The sequence below is a fragment of the Ascidiella aspersa genome, chromosome 1, assembly GCF_963924565.1.
Source record: "Ascidiella aspersa chromosome 1, kaAscAspe10.2, whole genome shotgun sequence".
Taxonomy (NCBI): domain Eukaryota; kingdom Metazoa; phylum Chordata; class Ascidiacea; order Phlebobranchia; family Ascidiidae; genus Ascidiella; species Ascidiella aspersa.
In genome coordinates, this window is record NC_139447.1 from 36679990 (window position 1) to 36705110 (window position 25121).

The 25121-nt window shown below is 39.9% G+C and overlaps 1 protein-coding gene across 1 annotated transcript; it reads left to right on the plus strand.

Annotated features, from left to right (window-relative positions):
- The first annotated feature begins 3420 nt into the window (after nucleotides 1-3420).
- Nucleotides 3421-23672, plus strand: LOC146170327 (serine/threonine-protein kinase SIK2-like). The gene is made up of 19 exons (XM_083380419.1): nucleotides 3421-3780; nucleotides 9177-9293; nucleotides 9887-9950; nucleotides 10600-10715; nucleotides 10974-11019; nucleotides 11485-11609; nucleotides 12316-12439; nucleotides 13024-13124; nucleotides 14246-14368; nucleotides 15131-15289; nucleotides 15858-16047; nucleotides 16489-16784; nucleotides 17366-17512; nucleotides 18401-18644; nucleotides 19111-19295; nucleotides 20156-20316; nucleotides 21087-21254; nucleotides 22096-22284; nucleotides 22611-23672. Exons 1-19 carry the CDS (start codon nucleotides 3655-3657, stop codon nucleotides 22981-22983), a joined length of 3054 nt encoding a protein of 1017 aa, XP_083236545.1. The 5' UTR covers nucleotides 3421-3654; the 3' UTR covers nucleotides 22984-23672.
- The last annotated feature ends 1449 nt before the right edge of the window (nucleotides 23673-25121 follow it).

Sequence of the window (25121 nt, forward strand, 5' to 3'; positions counted from 1 at the left end):
CCTGTTTTTATAAACAGTCTTAAGATCGAGTAAAACATTTTAATTAAAATATCTGGTTAAGACCTTTAAAATATAGAAGTTAGCTACGTTTTAAGTGATGAGGTCATTATGAGTTGTAATAATAGATTAATTGTGTCTTGCGATTGAAACACAATCTGAGAAACTTTAAATATTTCTGATTTATTATTTGTGGATGAGCAAAGATTTCATTTGACGAAGTCCTTGAAAATATAGACTGTTTACAGTTTCAGCGATCAAAAGAGTTTCAGTATGTTTAACTGTGTCGCCATATACTGTACATGTAGTTGTTGCAATTCTCAAACCGGCTCATTTTTGAAGGGCCTCTTCAGTTTAGGTTATTGTGGCTGTGCCATGCCAGTTGTGTTCTTGTTGTCTCTTGTAGCAGCAGAGTTAAACCGTTGACATGTTTGTGTGCGCCAGTTAAAAATGAAAGACAACCTAGATTATAATGCGTTACAGATTGTTCGGCTATCGCACAGAGATTTTTTGCGTTTTCCACTGATGAGAAAACTTTTGCGTATTCCACTGATGATTCGAAGCACTTTTTGCGTCGATATACGACTGAAGTACTGTCGATGATAACAGGGTATCATTAAAGTAGGGTGTGTTTTCTGTAGTGGTACAAAAAGACCGAAACTCGCAGTTTCACTGTACACGTGTTACCCGAAAGGGAAAAAAGTTCACTGTCCATGCACCCAATAGGCACCGCCGTGCTTTTTAATTTTTGGCCTTATCCTTTGTGTGAACTCGGTAATCTCCCCTGTAAGAGTAATGACGTCATCAACATGTTACGTCATACATGTAAAGACGTCTCATAAACCTCAAGTCAGAGGCAAACCAATAAATATTTGGAAACAAATCAAGTAAAGGTAAAATATCGCGCATTTATTTTGAAAATAATCTATTTTGAAATAAATATATTGTGATTTTTGTAACCGCACGTTATGGCATACATCCTTTGCGTGAACTCGCTGGAAAAGATTTTCCGAATCCGTTTAACCGCGGTTCTCGAGACCAACGTGAAACGCGTCAGCATCCCACAATATCGCGCCCGGCCTGGATGACAAATTTACAGCGGAAGCGCGGAATGACGAGCCTGTCCATGGGAAATGCGAAAACGTTGGTTTGACTCGAATCTTTGAACTTGCGAGCAAGTGCTTTTGGCAGTTTCGGCGATGCGAGTTTGGAATGAACCGCATTTTTATGTTACCCTATCGTTCTATGTATGATATATTCAAAATTGGCGGAAAACCTACTCTCGTGTGGGGGTAAGGAAGTCAGTTACCAAACGTGTCGAAAAAAATAACAAATATATATATATATATATATAGGAAGTCCTAGAATGGTCAGCCATCACAGAACCCGGTGTACTTTAGCCATGCATCAAGATGTTTTAAAAACTATGGTTGCAACGCTAGCTCAAAGGCATCAGTTCCTTGTTGTTCATGTTCGCACTTCATTGCCTTACACGGAATTCACGGAGTCAATGATAGGCGGTCGGGAGACAAGAAATCAATGCTTGTGCACTATGACGTCAATAACTTCGAGCGGGCGCCTGCAACGTTTCAGGTAGCTTGCACCATGTGCGGGCGAAGCTTGTGACGTCATAGCGACCGTTGTTGCGTCACGTTTAAGGGGGGTGAGAGTCAGAGTGCGATGGTGAAGGAAGGTTTTGAGTTTGCGAGGGAAGATTCCCTATATAGTAAAAGAGACCTCTGAATGCGGGTTACAATTGATGTCCTATTTTTAATTTTAATGCGATGCTTCCTTGAGCGACCTTTACGATTTTTTCTAGAAAATTTCATATTTGTCAACATTGTTAGCCTATTCAACTTTGTCGTTTTTCAAATGGCTATGAATCCCATTAAAATGCGGAAATCACAGGCAACTCATTCTAAGCCTAGAAGATATCGAACGATTGTTAGTGTTTCCCGCGTTAAGCGTTTTCTTTATCTTTAAAAGACATTCCTATTAAGGCAAGGCAGTTTTAATTGCCGGACATATCCTTTGCGTTTGCAACCTTTTGCAAAGTAATAGTTAAATCACCAAAAAAGTTTAAAATTCGCGGGCTTGGGAGATAATTTATTGAAAACCGCGACAAGCAATTAAAAAGCTTTTAGTGTTTGTGGTGTCATATATTTGTTTGCCGTGCAAATAAACTCGCCTTCAAAGGCGGAACTTAAGTTGACGCTGGGTCAACACATCAACGAAACATTCCCATGCTGTTTAACTTTAAATGACAAGAAGATTCCTTGTGGTTTGATTCTACAACTTAAAAACAATAGCAAACTAAAAACAGAAAAATTATGTAAAAGTTTGAATTGTTTATAATTAAACTATAGAATTGAGTTGTTTTAGGTAAAATATAACTTCTTGCGTTTTTTGACCGTAAATCGCTTTTGTGATGAGTGCAAGTGGTGTTGATGAGTTTTTATTGTGAAAAAAGTTTTTTTTGTGTATTTTTAATGAAAATTAGTAACGTAATGTTTTAAAGACATGTATTTTATTCGAAATTTTATTGTTACGTTATTTGGCGTAATTTTTCCTCTCAAGTACAAGTACAGTTTTTCGCTTTAGAAGTGCTTCTCACTGCCCATTGATTTATCGACTGTTACGTCACACCCGGTAGTTTTGACACACTATCGTGTCAAGTGGGCCCATTGACGCGCGAGCACCAACACGTGACTCACGTCTCTATGACGTCAAAATCCCCAGCCAAATATCTGTGCAATTGCGAAATGGCCTAGCAAGCACGCGTTGGCCATTCATACAGAGCTTGCCAGTAGCTGTCTTACGGATGACAGAGTCACAATGAATATAACGGGGTTAAGTTAAGGCAGACGAGTATTAGTTTTTCAGACTCTATAGCAGTGATTTTCAACCTTGTATGATTTATGGCACCCTTCAAACACAATAAATAGATTTTCGTCACCCCAACTGGATTTTTTTCTTGAAAGGTTACTGTAAATTGGAACTGGAACAACACAATCAACTAACATGTAAGAAATTGCCCTTCGATATAATGGTCTCTATTCGTACACAAATAGTTGTATCAAGAAGCTTACCAATTGAGCAAGAAACTTAAAAAAAAATCTCAATACCTATCAGCACCCTTGAGCATTACAAAGGGCGCCGCGGTACCCCGGTTGAGAACCACTGCTAATTGCTATATAGCGTTCTATTTTTTAACTTGAGTTTAAATTAGAAAATATGCTCTTTAAGAAAAAAAGATGCTTCCTTTAAAAGATGCTTCCTTTAAAAGGCGTCAGTTTTCGCAAAATTCTAGCCTAAGCAACACAACCGTAATTTGATGTACCCGAGATTGGAGATTAGACAGCTAAATGCCGAGGCGTATATCGGTGACAAGGTTTTGCAACTTTAATTCTCTGTGATAAGCTGAAGTTTCTCTTAAAATTACGATTAACGCTGTTTATGCTGGGAAGTTAAGAGTTTACGTGCTTCGGCGTTTTCAACATGCTTTTAGATTGAAAAAAAAAACGCCTTATTGAATTTAACACAGCTAACCAATATATTTTGTTTCCTCATAGCGACAAATTTACCTAAGTTAGGAATGTTTCTGTGAAATTCCGAGCAAAGTGCAAAGAAGCAAACAAAAACCGCTAGCCGGTTACTATGGTGATGGCGGAAAACGCTCGAAGAGGCCCAATTAGCGTCGGGTACTATGACATCATAAAGACAATTGGCAAAGGCAACTTCGCCGTGGTCAAGCTGGCCAGACACCGCGTCACGAAAACCGAGGTATGACGTCACGCTTTGTTCTGTGGATTAGGAAAATTTGCGCTATTTCGGGCTTTAGGGATTGTCCGGAAATACAATGGAAGCAAGCTTTAAGGCGAGTCCGGACAAAATGCCCTTCTTCTTTATTAAAGGCGCGCCAATAGTTGTTAGATCTTGTTGGTACCCGAAAAAACACTATATTTAACTGTTTTTTGATCACTACAAACACTATATATAACGCTTTTTAAACGGCGTTTCGCGACCTTTATTCTATAACACGGTATGCGTTGATTTAATTATTTTTATTTTTGTGACAATATTTTATATTTTATTGCTATAGAGATGTATACGATATATTCACATATTACTGTCAAGTGTCAATAGTACGCCTAAAACAAAGAACAAAGTACTCCTTTTAAATTTAAGAACCACTGCTGTGGAGGATTAATTTATTTATATTACCAGCTTTCGAAATCGCGGGTATATGCGCAGGATAATTCCTAATGGCATATTGATCAAATCCAATCTAGCGATAAAGGCCCGGGGTCACCTTGCTCGAGATTTCCTTGACACGCCGGCGCTGAAACGCGATTAAGACGTCACACAGGGCTCGGTCAAATCCGTTTATTGCGAGCCTGTTGAACCCAGCTGGCCTTTTACGGAACTGTAATTCGTCACACAGAGCAGCCGCCTTAACCTTAACCGCATCTTTACGCCCTCTTTTAATTCTCACGCCCACTTAGAAACCCACGGCTTCCCCTATTCCAGCCTTATGTGGTGCTGTTGTATGTGTAACTGGACGTATTACCTTTAAAGGAACCAGCCTATTTTATTCATTCATATTCAGGTCAAGGCACATGGGCAAAATTAAGAACAATTGTGGCACACCTTGTAGCATTACATAAAAATCCAGTGCTTTTATAGCTTGGCAAATGCTATTACTACAATGCGAGGCAATAATACTACAATTATTATCAGTTGTCCAATGAAATATTGTACATTCACAGTCTACATGCTTTCAACCTTATTTTGGAATACGAATAGACCATATAAGCGTAGTATGTGTTTCCACAACATAATCTTGCCCTCCAACAAAACACATAATGCCGACGATAAAAGTTCTAAAATTTCTACAGCGGTACGCTTTTCAAGCTAACACGAATAGACCATTTTCCCAAATTTACAAAAATTACGCGAGAGAATCCCCAAATGTACATTTTCGAGAAATACAGATTGCGAACCACTGGTTCAATGTAAATGCCCAGCTTTTTGGAGCGGCCATATAGTCACCTTGTGTACCCCGGCCAAACGATGACCCTCGCGACCGCCTGTTACCTAATAATGGTCCTCAATTCGAAAATCGATTGTTGGCCCGCGTCGCGAGCGTGCAATTGTCCACGTCACAATGTGTCTCATTGTCTCAGCGCGTATCTAATTCACTATCCACAAAACTAATTGTCACATATCTTGGCTAATTGCCATTCCCCGTATGTAAGTAAGTAACATGTTTTGCCAAACAACTTTAAAGGTTAAAATTTATCTCCGCGGCGCATCGTTTCCTTATATGTTAACAATGTCGCTTGGCGGTGGCGTTACGATAATTTGCCTTGAGTTACGGGCGAACAACGAGTAAAGTCATCGGCGCCTGATCGTAGGCAAACACCAGCACGCCCATATTTGTCCCACGCGGTTTGTTTGATCGCTGTATCACGCAATCGGGAGTTGGCGAAGAGAGATAGACCGCATAACTACTATCCGAAATGCACCAGGCACTATTTTCTAGCGATGCCTTTTAGCCGCTTTATAAAACCACTTAGCCAGCTGCAAAGCCGTTTTTTTCCTTTAAAAGGGGTTTAAAGAAGGCACCTTTTAAAAAGGCCTTTGTAAGCTGGGCCGTCGCGGTATCTCTTAAAGTTTCAACCAAGTTCCATTGGCGTCATGCCTTTGAAGATAACGCCAGACACCGCCGTCCCTACGCCACGCGATTTTCGCCGGCAAATTATCGCTTCGCACTGTTGTTTTTTGAGATTTGGATGGAAAATATTCGAGGAAATGTGATAAGGTTCGGCCGCCAGACGATACGCATATTTGGCGGTCGCACGACCTGTCGCCTGTACACTGTACAGCACAGCTTTATGCCCTTTATCGGTTTTGCTTGAGATAATATCGCCCATTTTGCGTTGGCCATGACCTAAAATGGAAACCGCCGTGGCTTAATCCAGGCCTCTTTAACTGTGAACTTGATTTCTTCGGGGTTAAGCTTTTTGCCTTGCTAATGGCGCTAAGTTTATTGTGGCAAGGTTAGAACTTATATACTTGTTTAAATAATTTATAACAAGCTGGGTTAGGTTACAAGCCTATGATCAAATTACTGTTCTTTATTTCATTACCCTTTTTTCCATGTCAGTAAAACTGCCAATATACTAATAAAATGAACTTCAAATTTATATTTTAGGAGCTAAAATCGTAGTGGGGGAATTTTGCTACAAATAGACGCCTAGGGGCAAGCTCCAAAATAAGTAGTTGCGGTTAAGTTGTACCGCGTTTCAATTTCCCCGAATCGCTATTATTTTTGGACACTATTTTTGCTTTAAACTGTACTTTTATAACTTTACGTATGTTTGCTGTAGTTTTCATTTGTTAGAAATTATCTGCTGTATTACAGTGTGTTCCTAGATTTGCGCGATCCAAATAGTACTACAACTATCGTATGCCTACAAACTAGAATTATGGTGCGAAATACGCCATGCTTGTATTCAGTCACGCTCAATGTCACACTTCACTGGCGTTTTTTTACCTGGGCCCTAACTTTGACGCCGTAGGCACGTATATGGCATTTTTACCCTTTGCTTTGCGTTTTGCTTATTTTACCCCGACATATTGTTAATACGAGGGTAACACCTGCTTAGAGCTTTGACAAACAACAACTTTGCCAGACATTCGTCATTTTTCAGTAACAACTGCCTACTAAAAAGCGGAAAGTGTAACCCTTGGGTCACTGAATATTTTTGGAACATCTTACATTAAACGTTGCAATGCCACAATTTTGAAGCAGCCATCAAAACCCAGTGTTGTAAGGAAAAAACTATTTCGACAAAAACCTTCTTGTCTGTGACAAGAATCTTTTTGTTTGTCCAAGGAACAAAATGAAAAAAGTAAAACCCAACCAGTTTTAACCCCCCTTGCAACGCAAGTTTCCAGATTCCGTAAGCTAACCAAACCTTCACGTGTTTCGGCGATATGCTGCGTAGCTCGAGGCTACCGCTGCCCAGGCCTCAACCGTCTGCTGCTGCACTCTGTGACATCACAGGGCAAGAATCTCGTGCGCACAAGTGAGCCGCTCTGACGCACATGGGCCCTTTGTGTGTCACTGTGCGTCTGATAAGCGTCGAGCGAGCGGCTGCGCCTCAGCCTGGGTTCGACAAGCAGCAGCCTATCGTGTGTTTCACTTGCTAACTGACGCTTTACGGTGTACAGAGGGGAGTCATTGGGTTTGCTGTTGTTCCGAGGTGGAAGGGGGTCATTGGGTTTGCTGTTGTTCTGCAACTCATTTGCTTTCTTCATGAAGTAATTTGAATCGTTTTTGTTTTTTGTTTTTTTTTTAAATTACGATTATTTCGAAATCAAATGAGTTAACGAATCAATGCAATTGAAACCTTGCCAAACTATATAAACGCTTGTGAAAAAATACAAGTACACTGTCCAGTGTGGAAACCTTGGGTTCAAAATGCCATTTTTTTTATCAAAAACAAACAACAACCGTAGTTTAAAAGAATCAAAAAGCCTACAAGAATCAAAATCATAGTTTGCACAGAAACGGATACCGAAACGTTTTAAGCAAAAAAATGTTTTAAGCGTACAAAAATAAAAAAAAATTCAATACTACCAATAAAGTCCAAGTCGTCTCATTTAAAAACAGTGACTTGAATGCATTAAAGTAAGATCATTATTCCTAAGGGTCTAAGACAGTGGTTCTTACCCTTTTTTCTTTCGTGGCCCATTTTCGTTGCACAAAAGTTCTGTGGCCCAATAAATGTTTATGAAAAAAAAAACTATAAAATAGGTTTAGAACAAAACAGGTTTCAAAACAGATTATTTATTCAATCGTGCATTAGTGAGATACTTGCGCCTGAACAATAAATTTACATTCCTTCTCGATTCCTCCCCAATCCATTATTCTTGTAAAATTATGTATAGTGACACAAATGAAACTAAATTCCTCCATAAATCTAGCTTTTTTAATTGTTCTGTGGCCCACCAGTGAGCCATGGCCCGCTTGTCTAAGATGAATGAAGTTTCCAAGCAACTTCTTGCACCAGTTTGTTTTGCTCGCAATGATAAGCTCGAAGTTGTCCAGTGTTTAATTTGACGCGATCGCTCATAGCATCGTGACGTCTATTTACGACACACACCCGGGGTTGTTATGATTGCCGTTCCGCCCGATTGCTCGCATTAGCGAGGAAAACTTGCCGGGCCCGAAGTTTTCACGTGACTCTCGTGTTGTGTTGTTTTTGTCGCGTCATAAACGCGCCTTTGTGACGCACCGCCGGCCGATTGTTCGCGGTCAGCCGGGCGTGACTGTTGACACCGGCCCAGATTTGCGTGATTTTTTGCTTGGTCGGTTGTTTTCCAGAGTGCATTGCGCTATATTTGATGGACATGCTTTAATATGTCAAAACAGGAATATTTTTCCTGAACATATAAAAGGGCGTATCCTTATGGAATTCAAAACTATTAGCAGCAGGTTTTTGCTTGTCGATCACTGTTCCGCTGACACGTATATAAACAAATGTACTGCGTTATTTAGCCACCGCGGAAGTCTATTTTGACAACTGCAAAACAAAATCAAAACAATCTCAATAAGAAACCAATTTGCCCGAATGCAGTTAATTTTGGTGCCGATATTGTAAAAAGCAAAGATGCCGTTTCCTGTTGTTTTTAATTTTATCCTAGAACTTATTCCGACTGAAAGTTGTCAAATTTGCCCTGGTTTCAATTTATACCAAGGAAAGTTTCAAATTTTGTGTTTGTTTGTAATTTATTCCGACTGCAAGTTTTCAATTTTGTCCTTGTTTTCAATTTATACCAACTGCAAGTTTTCAATTTTGTCCTTGTTTTCAATTTATACCAACTGCAAGTTTTCAATTTTGTCCTTGTTTTCAATTTATACCAACTGCAAGTCTTCAATTTTGCCCTTGTTTTCAATTTATACCAACTGCAAGTTTTCAATTTTGTCCTTGTTTTCAATTTATACCAACTGCAAGTCTTCAATTTTGCCCTTGTTTTCAATTTATACCAACTGCAAGTTTTCAATTTTGTCCTTGTTTTCAATTTATACCAACTGCAAGTCTTCAATTTTGCCCTTGTGTTTGATATACTCATAACCCTCACTTTAAGTTTCGATTTACCCCTTGCAGGTCGCCATCAAAATCATCGACAAGACGCGCCTGGACCAGACCAACCTGAAGAAAATCTACAGGGAGGTTCAGATTCTCAAGCTCCTTCGTCACCAGCACATCATTAAGCTTTACGAGGTAACAACGCTATTTATTGTTTGCCAAAAATCTATGCATTGGTTTGTATAGTTATAGGTAGGCTGGTAGAATTTTGTAATTGTTTTTTCGAGAGCTGAAAAACAATATTTAAAAAGGTTGGCGCCGTTGAAATGTCGACCTTATTAGAGGAGTTTATTCTGCGTTAAAGCAAGGGCCACTAATTTTTATATATTGTAAAAAGTCTATTCACTGGTTTGTATAGTTATTAGTAGTCTGGCAGAATCTAATAAGTTTTTGAATATATTTTTTTTCACCAATTTATTTGGTTTTCTGGCTGATTCTTCGGCCGACATAGTCGCCAAGTCTCCAGCATTCTGCCATATGGTTATTGGAATATTCAGTAAAATTATTAAGTTTAAAGTTTGAGCGGCATAGATATGGTTACTTGAAAGCATCTGCGGGTTGGAATGAACTTTTCAGAAAAACAAAAAAATATAAATAGGTTAACTCGCAAACTAAGTGCATAAACCACAAAATATCATCATACTAAAGTCCATCGATTTTCTATCGGAAGTTGCTCGGAACACTTTGCCCTTTCACCGAATGATTTTAACATTGCTGTGGTTTTCCAGGTGATGGAATCCAGCAGCGTGATTTACCTTGTGTGCGAGTACGCAAGCCACGGTGAAGTGTTTGGTGAGTATCTACTACCTACGTTCGTTGAGCTTATCCTCTTTTTGTTTGTCGTTTCTATGTGTTAAAGTGTGGGTGTTTTTTCGCGGACATTTTCGCGTATCTTCAACCTAACCGAAAAAAATTACCCTGAATATCACAAAAATAAACTAAATCTTTAAAAAATGAATTCATACCAAAACCACAACGAAACATTGTATTGTAACGTTTAAAATAAGAAAGTGTTTTTTTTATAAAAGTTTAACGCGTTAATCACACAATCATACGACAATTTAAACTTATTTTGCTGTCTTTGGATTTAAAACTGCTGTCGTTGGTTTCCAAAGATACACATTGATGTAAAAATCATTCCCAAAATTAAAACGGAAACCGGAAAATTCTCAAACCACTATCGCATTAGATTATCCTAAACGTTTAAAAACCAAGCAAACTATAGGCGGCCAGGCTTGAGGACATGTAGATTTTACTTGCATCATTATTAGTTAGTAAATTAAACTTCTACGATGTATACTTTTTTATGAAGCTTTAGACAAAAGAAAACCATAGCAAACCAAAAGGGAATAGCGGCAAAAAACAAGGTTTACCCCGAAAATAAATTTTCGGCACATATAATAACACGTGGCTCTTTAACGATTGTGCGTTTCCGTCCCAGACTTTATCACACAAGAGGAAAAGATACCTGAGGACAAAGCTCGTCGTATGTTCTACCAGGTGCTCACCGCCATCGAGTACTGCCACAAGAACAATGTCGTCCACAGGGACCTAAAGGTAGGCCAACTGTGACGTAGGCAACTCGCGTTGTGACGTAACAGTAGCGACGCGCGACCGTCCCACGAGAGCCGATCTTTGTGCGCTTTTGGTTTGTTCTATGTGGACGTTGGTTGTTAATGCGACTTGCGGTTATTGCGATAATGGTCTTTTGGCAGGTTTCGGCCGCGTTTCGTTAACATCGATTTTTATTGAGTTTCATTAACGTTGATTAAAAACGACAATTTTATTGAGTTTATTCGTTATTTTTTCTTCCAGGCAGAAAACCTTCTTCTGGACCAGAACGACAACATTAAGCTGGCAGGTAGGTTGTTGATTTTGTCAGGATTTTATGATAGTTAAGCCATGTTTTGTACAAGTTGGATTGCTTTACTGCCAACAGAGTTTCGCCTTTAGTTTCCTCTACTTTGGATATATTGGTTCCTTTTTAATGCGTGCAAGATAACAGGCGTTATTTATTTATTTGGTCTTTATAACTCTTAACCTAATATTCCCACCCTTAAATCTTTAGCCACATTTTTATAAATATTTAAACGAGCTGTTCATAAAAGAATAAAAACGAGTCTGACCAAGAGTTTTACAAAAAAAGTAAGCCCATACAAAAATTGGTAGCATTTTAAACGCCTAGAATGACTCTTTGTTCACTTTTTGTAAACGTTCAGAATGCTACCTACTGGTGTATATGGGCTTTGATTTTCTTGCTACGTCATTCTACAACCTCCAACCATTATGCTCCAGACTTTAACCGATTTTATGTAAAATTGTTCAGACTTCGGCTTCGGCAATTTCTTCCAGTCGGGGCAGTCCCTAAACACGTGGTGCGGGAGTCCCCCTTATGCGGCACCCGAGGTATTCGAGGGAAAACTCTACGAGGGACCCCAGCTCGACGTTTGGGTGAGTAGCCTTCTACTAGTGAGTATCCTACTACTCGTGTGAATTTTTTGTGTAACTAGAATCGAGTTTTAGGCGTTTGCCGAGTTCAATGGTCAAGGCGACACTACTTCATCTTTTTTAAATGGTGTATTGTTTTTACCAAAATGTTAAGGCAATAGAGAACCGGATAATTAAAAGTGATATTTATAACGGGAAAACGACCGTAAACTACCCATGGGCTATAATAGCATATTAGCTCTGTTTGTAAGGGTACTGCTATTAAAAAAACACAATTAAAGTGAAATGTTTAACGGGAAAACTACTGGAAAACTACATATGGGCTTTAAATAGCATATGAGCAATGTTTGTAAGGTTACTGCTATTTTTCAATGAAAAAACCCCAAAGCAGATGCAGTCAATCGTGCTCTGATTGTTTCTAACTTGCCAAGTTTACTTGGTATCTTAATGTCCTCACTATAACAGGGTCTATAAGTTCCAATAATTCCAAATGCTAGTTTTCTATAGCATTGAATTGCTTTTACAGGATTTCCTAACAACAATTCTATTATTAGTGTTACTTAAGGGCTCTGGCGTCCGTTTCTTTTACCAGGGCAATTTCGTGAGGGCCTGGTCACAGTTATACACGGTCAAAGTGTTTCTATACACGTTACTGCGATGCAGGTTTTATCTTACTGAATAACCTCATTTTTTTCATTTTTTGCTGCAGAGTCTCGGCATCGTACTTTACGTTCTCGTGTGCGGTACTTTCCCGTTCGATGGCACGAACCTGACTATTTTGAAGGAACGCGTTTTGGCTGGAAGGTTTCGAATCCCGTTCTGGATGAGCCAGGGTAAGAAGTGTAAAAAGTGTTTCCTCCCTTTCTGTGAAGTCAAATGGTCCATTTATTTCCAACTCCATATTTGGTCAATTGGCTAAACAGCAGCAAACCTTTATTCCGTGTTTGCTGCGCAGCTTTTAGGGTAAGAAGTTTAAAAAGTGCGTATAGCTCAGCTTTCTGTCAATTGACGCAAGGTTGATTACGCACGTAGGGGTTATCTATCTGGCTGGCTTTAGTCCAAACAGTCCACCTGACAGGTCAACCGTACGTTTAGGCGATTTGAAGAGGATGTCCTGCTTATAGTTACTTTAATAATGCAAAGATTTACTTGAGGAAATGGCTAGTTGCTTTAGGAATGCAAAGATAGGTTGAGGTTTCAGGTTTCATGAAAACATACAATCAAAGAACACGTCAATTGGCAGAAAGAACATAATTTCGTGGTCATCAGTAATCTCCCGTAAATATTTTATCTTTCCAGTGATTGAACCAAAAATTTAAATGCGTGGCGAAACTGTAGCAATCACGAAAGACACAAAGCCGTTCCAGCCTGATTTTTAACGACGTCCGACAATAAACACCCTCGATTTTTGTTCCAGACTGCGAGAACCTGATCCGTCGAATGCTGGTCGTTAACCCGAAGAAGCGACTTACAATCTCGCAGATCAAGAAGCATAAGTGGATGCAGGTGTTTGCCCAGGTAAGCTACAAAACTGGATTTTTAATTAAGTGCGTTAATTAGGCCTGTAGTCCAGTTTTTCTCATCCTTTTATGGCTAGCGGCACCTCTGAGAGAAATAACAAATAGATTACAGCACCTCTATAAGATTTGTCCGTGGGTAATTTACTAGAATGTCACAATAAACGGACCTGGAACAACACACATCAACTCTGAACAATGTAGGAAGTTATAATTGGATTCATTCCACTGTAATCTTACACAAAAAGTTGTAGGAGTCAACCAAAAATCAGATTCTTAAACATTTCCAAATATGTCGCGACACCCTTAAGGATTAGAAATGGCACCCTATGGTGCCGCGGCATCCTGGTTGAGAACCACAGCTGTATAGGCTCTGTTGTTTTGCTGTTATAAGCAGGATTTCTAGGCAAGGGGTATCCGCCCTAACAATCTACTATGGTCAACTGACGATGTAAACAATTTCTACGTGCCGTTCCTTGTCAGCTGTTCGCTAATTGCGCTGTTTTTGCTCGTCATTTTTGCCGTAAGCCACTATACAAGCGTCCATCAGTTATACCTAACGAGGTCGCGAACGCGCTGTTTATGAATGAGAGATTGCCAAGCCGGGTATTTTCGATCATTATTCAAGTCCCGTGCAGCGAAACAGCTGCTTTCGCAAACCAATTGACCAACGTGAAGATTGCCGCTCATTATGTTAAACGCCAGGCCGCCTGCTGTATGTTGAACGTGTTGACACGCATGCCTTTAGTGCAGTTTTTCGCAACTTTTTTTGGCTTGCGGCAACCTACAGAAATTATGAATATTTCGCGACACCCTTGCTCATTATTAAAACGCTTACTAGTAGGGCAAAAATTGGAATCCTGAAGAATGTGAAATATCTCTCGGCACCCTTAAGCGGTAAAATGGCACCCTAGAGTGCCGCGGTACCCCGATTTAGATTGTAATAGATGACTTGATATAGTTTAACAATAAGAGCAAAAACACATTTTGCGAAATAATTGTTTGTAGCATATTAAGGTTAAAACTGTAAGGGGTATGTGATGTCCGATACCCGATCATAAACCGTTTTTACCTTAGCTATACACTGATAATAAAACAACAATTTGCTTTTGTGCCTCGCAGAAAAACGACGTCATCACGAAAGCCGACTCTCCGGCGCCACGTGTGGCCGGAATGCCCGAGTTTAACGAGCACGTGTTAAAATGGATGCAGAGTCTCGGTCTAGACAGACTGGAAACGTTAGAGGTAAAGCATTTGCTGGTTTTAAAGTTAAGTCAGATACAATAAAGAGATTATAAAAAATATATATATATTTCGCCAACAAAGGCATTGTCAGCATATCTTGTATAAGTAGAATTGCTTTTTACATATCCTTTAAGATCTATTAATTGTGTCTGACCTGAATTGCTAGCTGTGCTAGAGTATTTTGAACTGTTACTGATCAGGAATTAAAGTCGACATTTATCATGCAAGGGCCAAGGTGATTTCTATTATCACATATTTAGTGCAACATTAATTTAAACCGATATATCCTTTTACAACCCCGGTTTGGGCAAGGAAAAGGGTATTGAACAAGGATTTAATCGGAGATCTTGGTCTCTGCAGCCAAGTGTATTTAATATATGTAAATGCTTGACATCAACTTGTATATTTCGAACATTGGCTGTCTATACGGTTGTATAAGTGTTTGTTGAAAAATGCGCAGCTATAAGTGTGACAAAGTCACTAGATAGTTGAAGTTTAAAGTTCACCTTGGCACTTTTAAGATAAAAACGTTTAAAATTGATCCACACCATACCGGGTACCGCATTTCTGTTTTTCAATCGATCGCTTTCTGGTAATTGTAATTATTTATCAACATTTCGGCAACCTATTCAAATCGCCTTTGTCAGGGTGAATGACACTCAAATTACAAATTACATTTACCAGGGGAGCTGTTTTTTGATTTATATTACTATGCCTGGTAGCAACAGTTTATGTAAATCGATCACTTTGTTGATTATTTAGTCTCTGCGGAATTCCTCGTACGACCACCTCTATGCTATCTACCACCTCCTAGTGGACAGATTAAAACAGCACCGAACCAGTTTTCCGCTGGAGGCGCGCATGTGCTTTGACGCGAGCCGAAGAAGACCTTCGAGCATCGCGGACCAAACGCTTACCAAGGTAAAACGACTTTGGCTTTTATTGGATGATGATCTGCTACTGTAGACCACTTCAACGTGAAGTTGCTTGTACTAACAGAATTTAGCCAGCATTGGCTTATGGTTGTTTCTCGACTCGCTCCTCTCTTAGCTCAGTTGGTAGAGCGACGGTCCCGGTATGACTGGAGGTCGTGAGTTCGAACCTCACTGCAGGATATTCTTTTGTCGTTGATTAGGAAGATTTCCTTATTCACATACTTTGTGTGTTCCCGTGAGAAACATGGAACCACAATCAAATACATTGGCAGTTTTAGACAAACAGCTGTAACCATCAGTAACTGATTGGCAATCGAAATTGATTTGAAACCACGATCAATATGCTCATTGCTCAGCAACAGATTTTCGCCCAATTGTAGTCGGTACAAAGCTACGAAACCAAAAAAAAGATACGAAACCAAACAAAAAGCTACGAAACACCGTTTAACGTCGGCCATATTTTACTGATTTATTTTGTAGTTACAATACGTTTTGCAGATAAATCGATAACCGACTGACTTATTTGAAATTGAAACCTTTACCATTTTACTCAGGTACCCCTCATCACCCCCAGCGTTAGCCCCTTTCAGCCCGAAGTCGCCCACAAGCCCCAGTTCTTTCCAACCAAACGCAGCACGCTGCAGCACGCCTCACCTATGACGTCATTCGACGATGACGTCACGCCGGCCAAGCTGCTGCACGCGCAGGCGATCGAGCGGAACTTCGGCGATGATATTTGCCACGGTTCGTACGGGACAGACTTTCTATTGGAATTTATCTAATAAGAAATTGTGGGGAGTGATAAACTTGATGTATCTCTGTTTGACTTTCTATTGGAATTTGTATATTTCTCTTTTTTGAACTTGTTTGGAGAATATACGGAATAATACGTCTAACACCTAATAATTTGGGTTTTGAAAACCCTGAAAAAATCTCTCAAAATTGTCCCAAACTTTATTATTCTAAAGTTATTTTTTAATATTTATTGATATTTAAGGATATAAATATTTTTTATAGATCAGACTATATATATTCAGACAGAGTTGTTTAAAAAATTTTGAATGTTTCGCAATGTGATGGTTTCAAATGTGTGATGTTTATAGATCAAACAATATGTATTCAGAGATGGAAACAACATATTTTTTAAATAAAAAGATACTAAATCCTCAATTTCTCCTCGTTCAGAAATCCCTCGCCTACAGCGCAGCCTGGCCATCGGGGGCGTCGGCGCCCAACAGCCCCCCGTGCACCACTCGCCCCCCAAACACCGCTACACGACCCAGGGGCCCGGCCCCAACCGGGGTCCTCTGCCCCACCAGCCCTGGTCCTTCCATTCGGGGGTTCGCATCTCGGCCTACCAACGAATAGCCAACCCCAGCTCGGTGCCTCGCTATGGGGAGGCGCGTGACGTCATGCCGTCTGTGACGTCAATCGACGAGGGCGTCGAGCTTTCTGACATCACGGAAGAACAATCGGCGATGGTGAGGGGATTTTTTGTGTGTGTTTAAAATCGAATGAAATCTTGTGTAAAAAAATAAAAAATGTACTGAAAAATGTGACACAAAAAAAAACAAAAAAAAATGTGTCGTCTAATGCTAAATAACTACAAGTACAATGAACCAGATATAAAAACTGCACTTAACACAGATTTTTCGTGTTTAAAATTGAACAAAATGTTGTGTAAATAATATAAAAAATGTCGCCTAACGCTAAATAATTATAAGTATAACTGATATCGCTACAGCGATCTGGCGAAAGCAAACTAAGCTCGTACCGGGGTGACGTCATTTAAAATTGAACAAAATATTGTCCCTATAAAAACCCCTTCATACTGTAGTTGTACCCAGCCTGGTGACCATCTTTTCTGATAAAAAAACACAAGTACCCTATCGTTAAACACGCTTTTGTTATTTACAACCTTAATTGATTTGTCAATGCTTTTAAATTTATAAACATCAGCGAAATCAACTTTGCTGATGTGCGGTAACCTGTAAAAAAAACCATAACTGTCTTTTTAATATACTTTTTATGGCAATTTACTATGAAACTGATTTTTTTACAGATGCGCCAGGCGTCGCAGCATCGACGTCACACGCTGGTCGTACCAGACGTGACGTCATACCCCCCCAACCTCAACTTCCACGACCCCCAGACGCTAAACCGATCGACCGGCTTCGTCGGGATTACGGCCGATACCCATCACAACACTGTAAGTTAGCAGTATATGGTCAGATTTAAATACAAAGACATGGCTCATATTAATTTAATTCTTATTAAAGCTAGTGTCTTATTTGTGAGATGTTCACTTTAAGCCTACGAAATGTTCACCAAAGAGAAACTGTGTAGTCAAAGCTTTGCTGTTGAACCTACGTCTAGTGTTTGGGTTGCCGCCAAAAAAGGTTGAGCAACTCTGAATTAACCGTTAAACTTTTGAAAATGCGCTAATTAGGCAGTTTTCTTAAACAAACTTTAAGTTTTAAAGCTTCATACAGGCTACCCTGTATTTTCCGAGCCGACTTTAAACCGTTCGGGTGCTGGTTATCTGTATCCGCCAAATATTTTATGTAGACGCCAGGAATTTTTTATGCGTTGTGGACGCAGGATCGGGGCTACGAAGTGGGTTTAAAATAATCGAGTCCGACTCTCGAGTCTCGGGCCCGACTCCGGTCAAATGTGCGATTTCGTCGAGTCCCGAGTCCGGCCCTGACTCTACAGCCTTTATGGAATACTCTATTAGTTTTCAAAAATCTGTCACACTAAAAGTAGTGCAAATAAACATTGACATCTTAGTAGCTTTTTCACCTCTTTCTCAGGTTTAAGCGAACGTACAAACTGACTTTAAATCAATAAAATACTTTAAGAGTGCCTTCGACGGCGGCGATTCGAATTTTAAACAAAGCAATACAATTCACACTTTCCCGGTAGTGTTTGCAGTTAGCGCTCAATCGACTGAAATATTGTTATTTGGCTTGCATGTGGGATACTCTATTAGTTTTCAAAATTCTTTCACACTAAAAGTGGTGCGAATAAACACCTGTCTTAGTTAGAACTTCTCTTTTTAGGTCAAACTGACTTTAAATCAATAAACTACTTTCAGAGCGCTTTCGACGCCGGAGACTCGCTTTCGAGCGCCTTCTCGGAACAAAGCGACGTCCTGGAAATGGACCTCCAAATACCCCCCATGCCCAACAACCCTGCCTATGACGTCACCAACAACCGTGGCTATGACGTCACGCCCAAACTGGTACTTTCCCCGCCCGTCGACGCCGCGCACCCGATGGTGGATCCCCGAGTGACGCAGATCGAGAACCAGCGACAGTTGCTGGACGTTTCTCCAACAGGTGAGAGCAGTTATTCTCAACCTTTTATGGCTTACGGCACCCCTCAAAAATAATAAATAGGTTTTCGGCACCCCGAATGGATTTTTGTTATGGTATTTTACTGAAATGTCACTATAAATGGAACTGGAACAACACAATCAACTTGAACATGTAGAAAAATATTATTTGATGTACCGGTCTCTAATCGTACACAAATAGTTGTAAGAAGCTTACCAATTGAGCAAAAATCAGATTCTTAAAAATTCTTAAATACCTATCGAACCCTTGAGCATTACAAATCGCACACCAGGGGTTGCGGCACCTCGGTCGGTAGTGCGTAGGTCTATATAGTTTGACGATCATTTGAAAAAACGCAGCATTGCACTTGGTTCTTTTGGTAAACGCCCAATCGTTAACTCTCACTATGTTCGAATCCCACAACCAGTGGTGACGTAAAACACTAACGCCCCTCCCCGTCCAATCACAGGCTTCCGTCAGGGCAGGAGGGCCAGCGACGGTCTGCTGTTGCTAGGCGACAACCGACTGGGGGAGCACCTCAAGTTGACCAGGGTCCAGGGATTCCCCACCATCACCCAGGAGGAGACCGATGACGCCTGCCTGGAGACCAGTGACGTAGAGTCGGATTGCGTCAGCACGATGCCCTACCAACTGGTGAGTGACGTCATGATTTGTTGTTGAGTTTAAATGTAGTGGGAGTTTTGTTATTAAATACTCGTTTAAGTAAATATTTATCGCGCGGTTGTGAGTCGTGACAATTTTGCAAAAAGGAAAACGTCAAGCAAACATAAAATCCAGCGCCGAACCTTTTGCCGCATATTTAGAATATAAAAAATCCCAATTTGTTTTTTTTAACACCGCATGCTTGTCTTTGTAATTGCCAGCTGCAGTTATTTTTTCTTTGCAACTCACGTTTTGCTTCTTTAATTCCATCTTACCGTTACACATCAATCCTGTCGGCAAAAAACCCTCAAACGAAACACATCGAACTTACCAACTGTTAAAAAAGCAACTAACTTGCAGAAGCTCTTAGCGTTAAGTCGAATAGGGGGATATGTGTTATAGCGTAATATTTTGATGTATTGCTTTTGCACAATGTCTTCTTATTGGAAACAATTCATTTGGCTGATATTCTCTACCTGTTTGATACAATTTTATGCTTCCAAATCTTGTGTTAACGGAACACCAAATTTACAGCAGTTGGTTCGGTTGCTGTTGTATATGCTTCACTTTAGCCAATATTGTTCAGTTTTAAGTATTTCGAGCTAACTCTGGGGTAACCGTTGGAAAGCCACTGTAACGATAAGTCATTTAACAAGTGTAGTCTACCGGGTATTTTGCGCAATTACTCTATCCAGGCGAGCATTGAAAGATGAAGACACTCGCGCCAAAGTTCGTGTAATTTAATAACCACTGACTCTTTAGTTTGCTTTGCTTTTTACCACTTGGTTAGGATGCTTATTGTCATTTAAAACAAGCTTTAATATTAATCTTATTTTTTTCATAATTTTTAGAATCATCTGGCAGCTCAAAAGACCACGCACAACGAACTGGGAATGATGTCATCGCACTCGTCACACCACCTCACCAAGGGCGGTGACGTCATCAATTTCCAGCCCTACACTCCGACGAGCCGAAGGAAAAGCCTCCAAGTTTCCCAGGCGCTCGGCGAAAGGTAAGACTCGTTTTGTTTAGCTCTTAATTCGCTGACGAGATTTTTGTGAAGTTTTACGTACCTTTGTGGAAATGTTTGCGTGTTTGGACTGAAAATCGCTGGAAAACCTAAAAGAACTTTAAAGAAATACGTTTGAACCATATTGGCAACACAGGCTAATTGCACCTATATGGAAATATTTTGAAAATAGCTGTGAAAATACTGCATTGGAAATATACTAAGGCGGATGCTCCATTTTATAAATATCTCAGAAAGCAAGTAAAGTTAACAAATCGAATTCCGGTCGGAAATACTAACACAGCAAGCCTCGATTGGCTTCTCACTGTATTTATTTCATTTAAAAAAAAATTTTTAGTTTGCTGAACAACGAACAAAAAGCAAATATAGCAAAACTACCAGTTTTCGGCCAGCATTCATAAAATAAGTCACGTTTAAAAATATAGGCACATCGGCTCCACAGGTGGAACCACGAAAAACTTTCATAAAACTCCCAAAACAATTATAAATCAACCCCTCGAAGCCATGTTATATGCGATGTACAATTCGGTAACTTCGATCGTTCAAATAAAGCAAAGTCAAACGAAGATAAGGTTTTAGAGCTTTCTGTAGCCACAACACAAGTAGAAATAACATATTATAGCATAGCACTATACTGCAGTGTTGTAAACAAGTCTTTTTAAAATGACGACAAGCGATTCAAACATAATCGTCTGACCCCCATTAGTCTTCCATCATAATAATCAACAATGTTTTTTCCTTATTTCCTACAGAAACAGCTCTTCAGTCACACTAAGCGCCTCGCCTACCAATCATCCATCAGCGATGGAGCAGCTGGCCGCCTTTCAGCAGCAATACATCTCATGTGATGCACCTGAAGCCGACAGCCAGTACCAATGGTCCTCGTGGAAAACGGTCAAGGAGGAGAATTGCATTCCTGGGTGAGCAAAGACTGCTTGCGACAGTTGTGCGCAATGTGAAGCTAATAGGCGCGGCGTAGTATGAATATCAAAGCCCATACTTTGATTTTGAACGTTCCGAAAATCTATTTGTAAATTTTCAACTTTTTATTTAATTTTCTTGGAAGTTGTTCGAAACGTACAAATTGCTAGCTGCTTCTGTATGGGCTTTGATATTCTTATTTCGTCTTACTACAAACTCCAACCATTATGTGTGAGTTGGGTGTTTGGGACAGAATAAGGGAAGTATACAGTCACCAATGATGGTCTAATGGCTTCAAGCCCTGCTAACGACGCTTCTTGAAAGTTAAGCATTATACACAGACCACAGATTCTTTTGAAAAGACCATAGAATTGGCTGTTTAACCCTAGCAATATCAGGGTTGGAAAGAATAAAAACTTGTTTTTAATGGCATTCAACAGAATGACAAGTTTATTACACAATTCGTTACAATTTTTAAAACGTTTGGCGCGGGTAGTCAAACTAAACGTGTGCTAAAAGAATGGCGTGTTTGCATATGTTAAAAATGAAGCTCTGTTTGCCTCTGTAGAAAAATATCACAGACGCGTTGGTAAAGTAATTTCCTCCTGATGGTACACATACATTAAAAAATCCGACCTGCTCAGAACAACAGATTTTAACGACTCCGTTTAAACACACGATGCCGCTTACATTTTTTAAAGCGTTTAGCCAGGAAGAAATGAAGCTCTGTTTTCCTCTATAGAAAAATATCACAGACGCGTTGGTATAGGTGTACACATACATGAAAAAAATCAGGCCTGCTCAGAGCAACAGAGTTTTAACGACCTTAACTCCATTTAGACACACGATGCCGCAACGCGTGTCTTCCAACATGGCTCGTGTCTACGCCGCTCCATTCGTGGTCGCGTCAGACGAGTCCATGATCCGGTCGGCCGAGGTCGAGCTGGCCCAGCGCCAACCCAGCCTGCCCAGCCCCACGTCCCACCACATGGGACACCCGAGTCTAGGCCAGCAACTGCAGCAGCGAAGGTAAGCTCACGTTCGGCTTTGTTTTGGTTAAAGCAGTGCTTCCCAACCTTTATCAGTTCGCGAACCACTTTAAATGCAAGTTTTTTTGTGCGACCCACAGTGAGATATGACCAAATAAATAAAGTTCTATAAAACCTGTATCTCATCTCCATTTTTTTCGCTGCTGGCAAATATTATTTTTGTTTACTTAGCAGAAATAGTCTCACAAACATAGGCCGCAATACTCTTCAAAGTAAAAAACAGATATCAATTAGAGATCAGCCGCTTAAAACCGCAGTGGGTGTGGTTTACAGCTGTTTAACGTTGGTTTATTTGCTAATCCGCAGATTAAAACGGCGTCTGAAGGTGGCACACAACATGCAGTCGACACCCACCTACCAGTTGCCAGTATCCGAGCTCCAGCACCTGCAGATTGACCCTGAGTTCGTAACCGCTCCCTTTGCTGGACAACTGGACGCCTCCAGCTACCCAGAGGAGCAAAGTGTAGGCGGCTACCAGCAGGCCCCTCAAATCGCCGCCGACCCTACAAGCCTTAATCGCGCCTTTTCGCCGAGAGGTGGGACTCTGAACCCTGCAAACTTCCACTTTAAGTCGCCTTCATTCGAGGAACGGCAGTCACCCGGGCTCCCAGCTTCCGGTTACGCAAGGCACCAGCCGGTCGAAGTCCCCAACGCTATATTGGACTTTTTTCGCTCCTGAACGCACGCGAGCGCGATAGGTGGACACTGTGACGTAACAAACGCCCCCCCCCCGTCCGCCCCGACGGTCATCGAACAATCATTCACACTATGTACCTGTTCTTGTTGTTGTTTTTTGTGTTTTGTCGTTATCGCATTCTTCCTATTTATTCGCGTTCCTAACCCGACCGTGGCAGGTACACAAGGGGTTAATTTATCCGGTGCTGTAGCAATCGTTGTTAACTTCTTTTTTTGTTTTGTTTTGTTTTTCTCTTTACTTGTCAATAAGAAAGCCAGCAAACCTTTGACGGTAAACACGGCTTTTTACAATGCTTAAAAATAGCGTACCTCGCAAAAGCAGCTAAGTTACATTAACTAGCTTCGCCTTTCAACTTTTTGGAAACAAGATTGCTGTTTTGATGTTGCAAGAAGACTGAAAGCTGTGTTTTTCTATTTCGCACTTCCTGTCGTCCACTAAATCGATAGCATTGGGGCAACTATTACGACAAATTATTACTAACCACAATTACGTCAATTCAGTTCATTTACTGGAGCATATGTTTTATTATTTGATGTCAGCAGCCCTATTTGAAAGTTTAACCAACCGCTCAATCTAGTCTGTTTAAAGTTACAGTCAACATCGACAAGAATAGACCTTTCAAGTGAACAACCAAGTTTGTTGCCACTGTACGCGCTTACCAAAATAAACTACAAAACAATTTGTGTTCGTTTGCATTCACTTTAAGTGGAAATGTGAAGTTGATTGTTATACAAGCATACAACTTGCAAGAATGGCAAGGAAAAGCAAAAATAGAAATAATTAAAAAACTATATTTTGCTAGTTTTGAAAAGGACTTTGCTAGACTTTTGACTTAGCAAGAAAGGAAAGAATTAGTTTGAATTGTTAATAAGTGCTTTAAAAAAACTATTATAAAAGTGCCTGTAAAATGTACTCAGTATAGTATAATGCGATAGTAGGGTAAAAGAGTGGAGCACAAAAAGTATAAAAAATACGTCATTACTAGGCCAAACAAGCAAAAGAGATGAAAATAAAACGTGGGTTAAACATGTCTACAATGCCTAGATCCACTTTTTCTGTCGGATCAACATTCAAACAACCTCAGTATCGCGGAAAACTTTGCCGACTCTGCAATCTAGTCGGCAATTTTACAATAATAAACAGCCCTTAAGGCTACAGTAATTAAATAAGTTACGCGACGTTTATACGTTTCTGGTATCAATAGTTTCACACCCTGGTACGATTTGTACTCTAGAAATGTCCGATACTTGGCACTTTGTTTCTAAACGTATGTTTTAAGACAAGTTTTATTTTAAATGAATGTCAACTCACACAAAAGCGATATTATCTTTAAATGCATGTTTTCAATAGCAACATAGCAGCCTAAGTAAACCATTTTTAAATTGGAAATAAAACAATGACGACTCATTGTAGCATATGTATAATAATAATAATGTATTAAACTGGTAAAAATCACCTGTTAAGTTGGTTTTGAGAAATTTTGCTTGGCTTGCTTGAGAAGAAAAGGTGTCGTGGTAGGTCATATTAGGCAAAAATGTCCATAAAGATTGAATTCCTTACTAAATGACTGTGTTGCAAATAGCCTACAGTTTAGTATTTTGGTAAACTGGTAAAGTGTAAATAACGCCGCTTGTACTACCATCATGCTCATAACGATTCGTCAGTATTTAAGTATTTTGTTTTAGGAAAAGCTAAATAATACTTGGAAAAGTAATGTTTAAATCAATGTATGCATCCGAAAAATATTTTTAATGTAGTCATCGGGCTAAAAGGAGTTGTATTTGAAGCAGGCAAAGCATTGTGTAACAAGTGCGGAGTATAGCCTATCAATATTTGAAAGAGTTATTAATTGTTGAATGATGGCCATTGCATATTTTCAACCGGTGCTTCGTGAGAGATCTTTAGGTGTCCTGCAAAATATATTAATACGGCTAACTTCCATGGAACACAGGCCGAAAAACACTGCTATAACCCAATGGACGCAAGTAGCTTGATTTTTCTGAAAATTTTCCTTTTTTGAAAAACTTACATATTGTAAAATTACACGCCATCTGTTTCCACCATTCTAATTTTCGAACAGGACAATCATGTGAATGCTACCGAACAGATATGACTGGTAT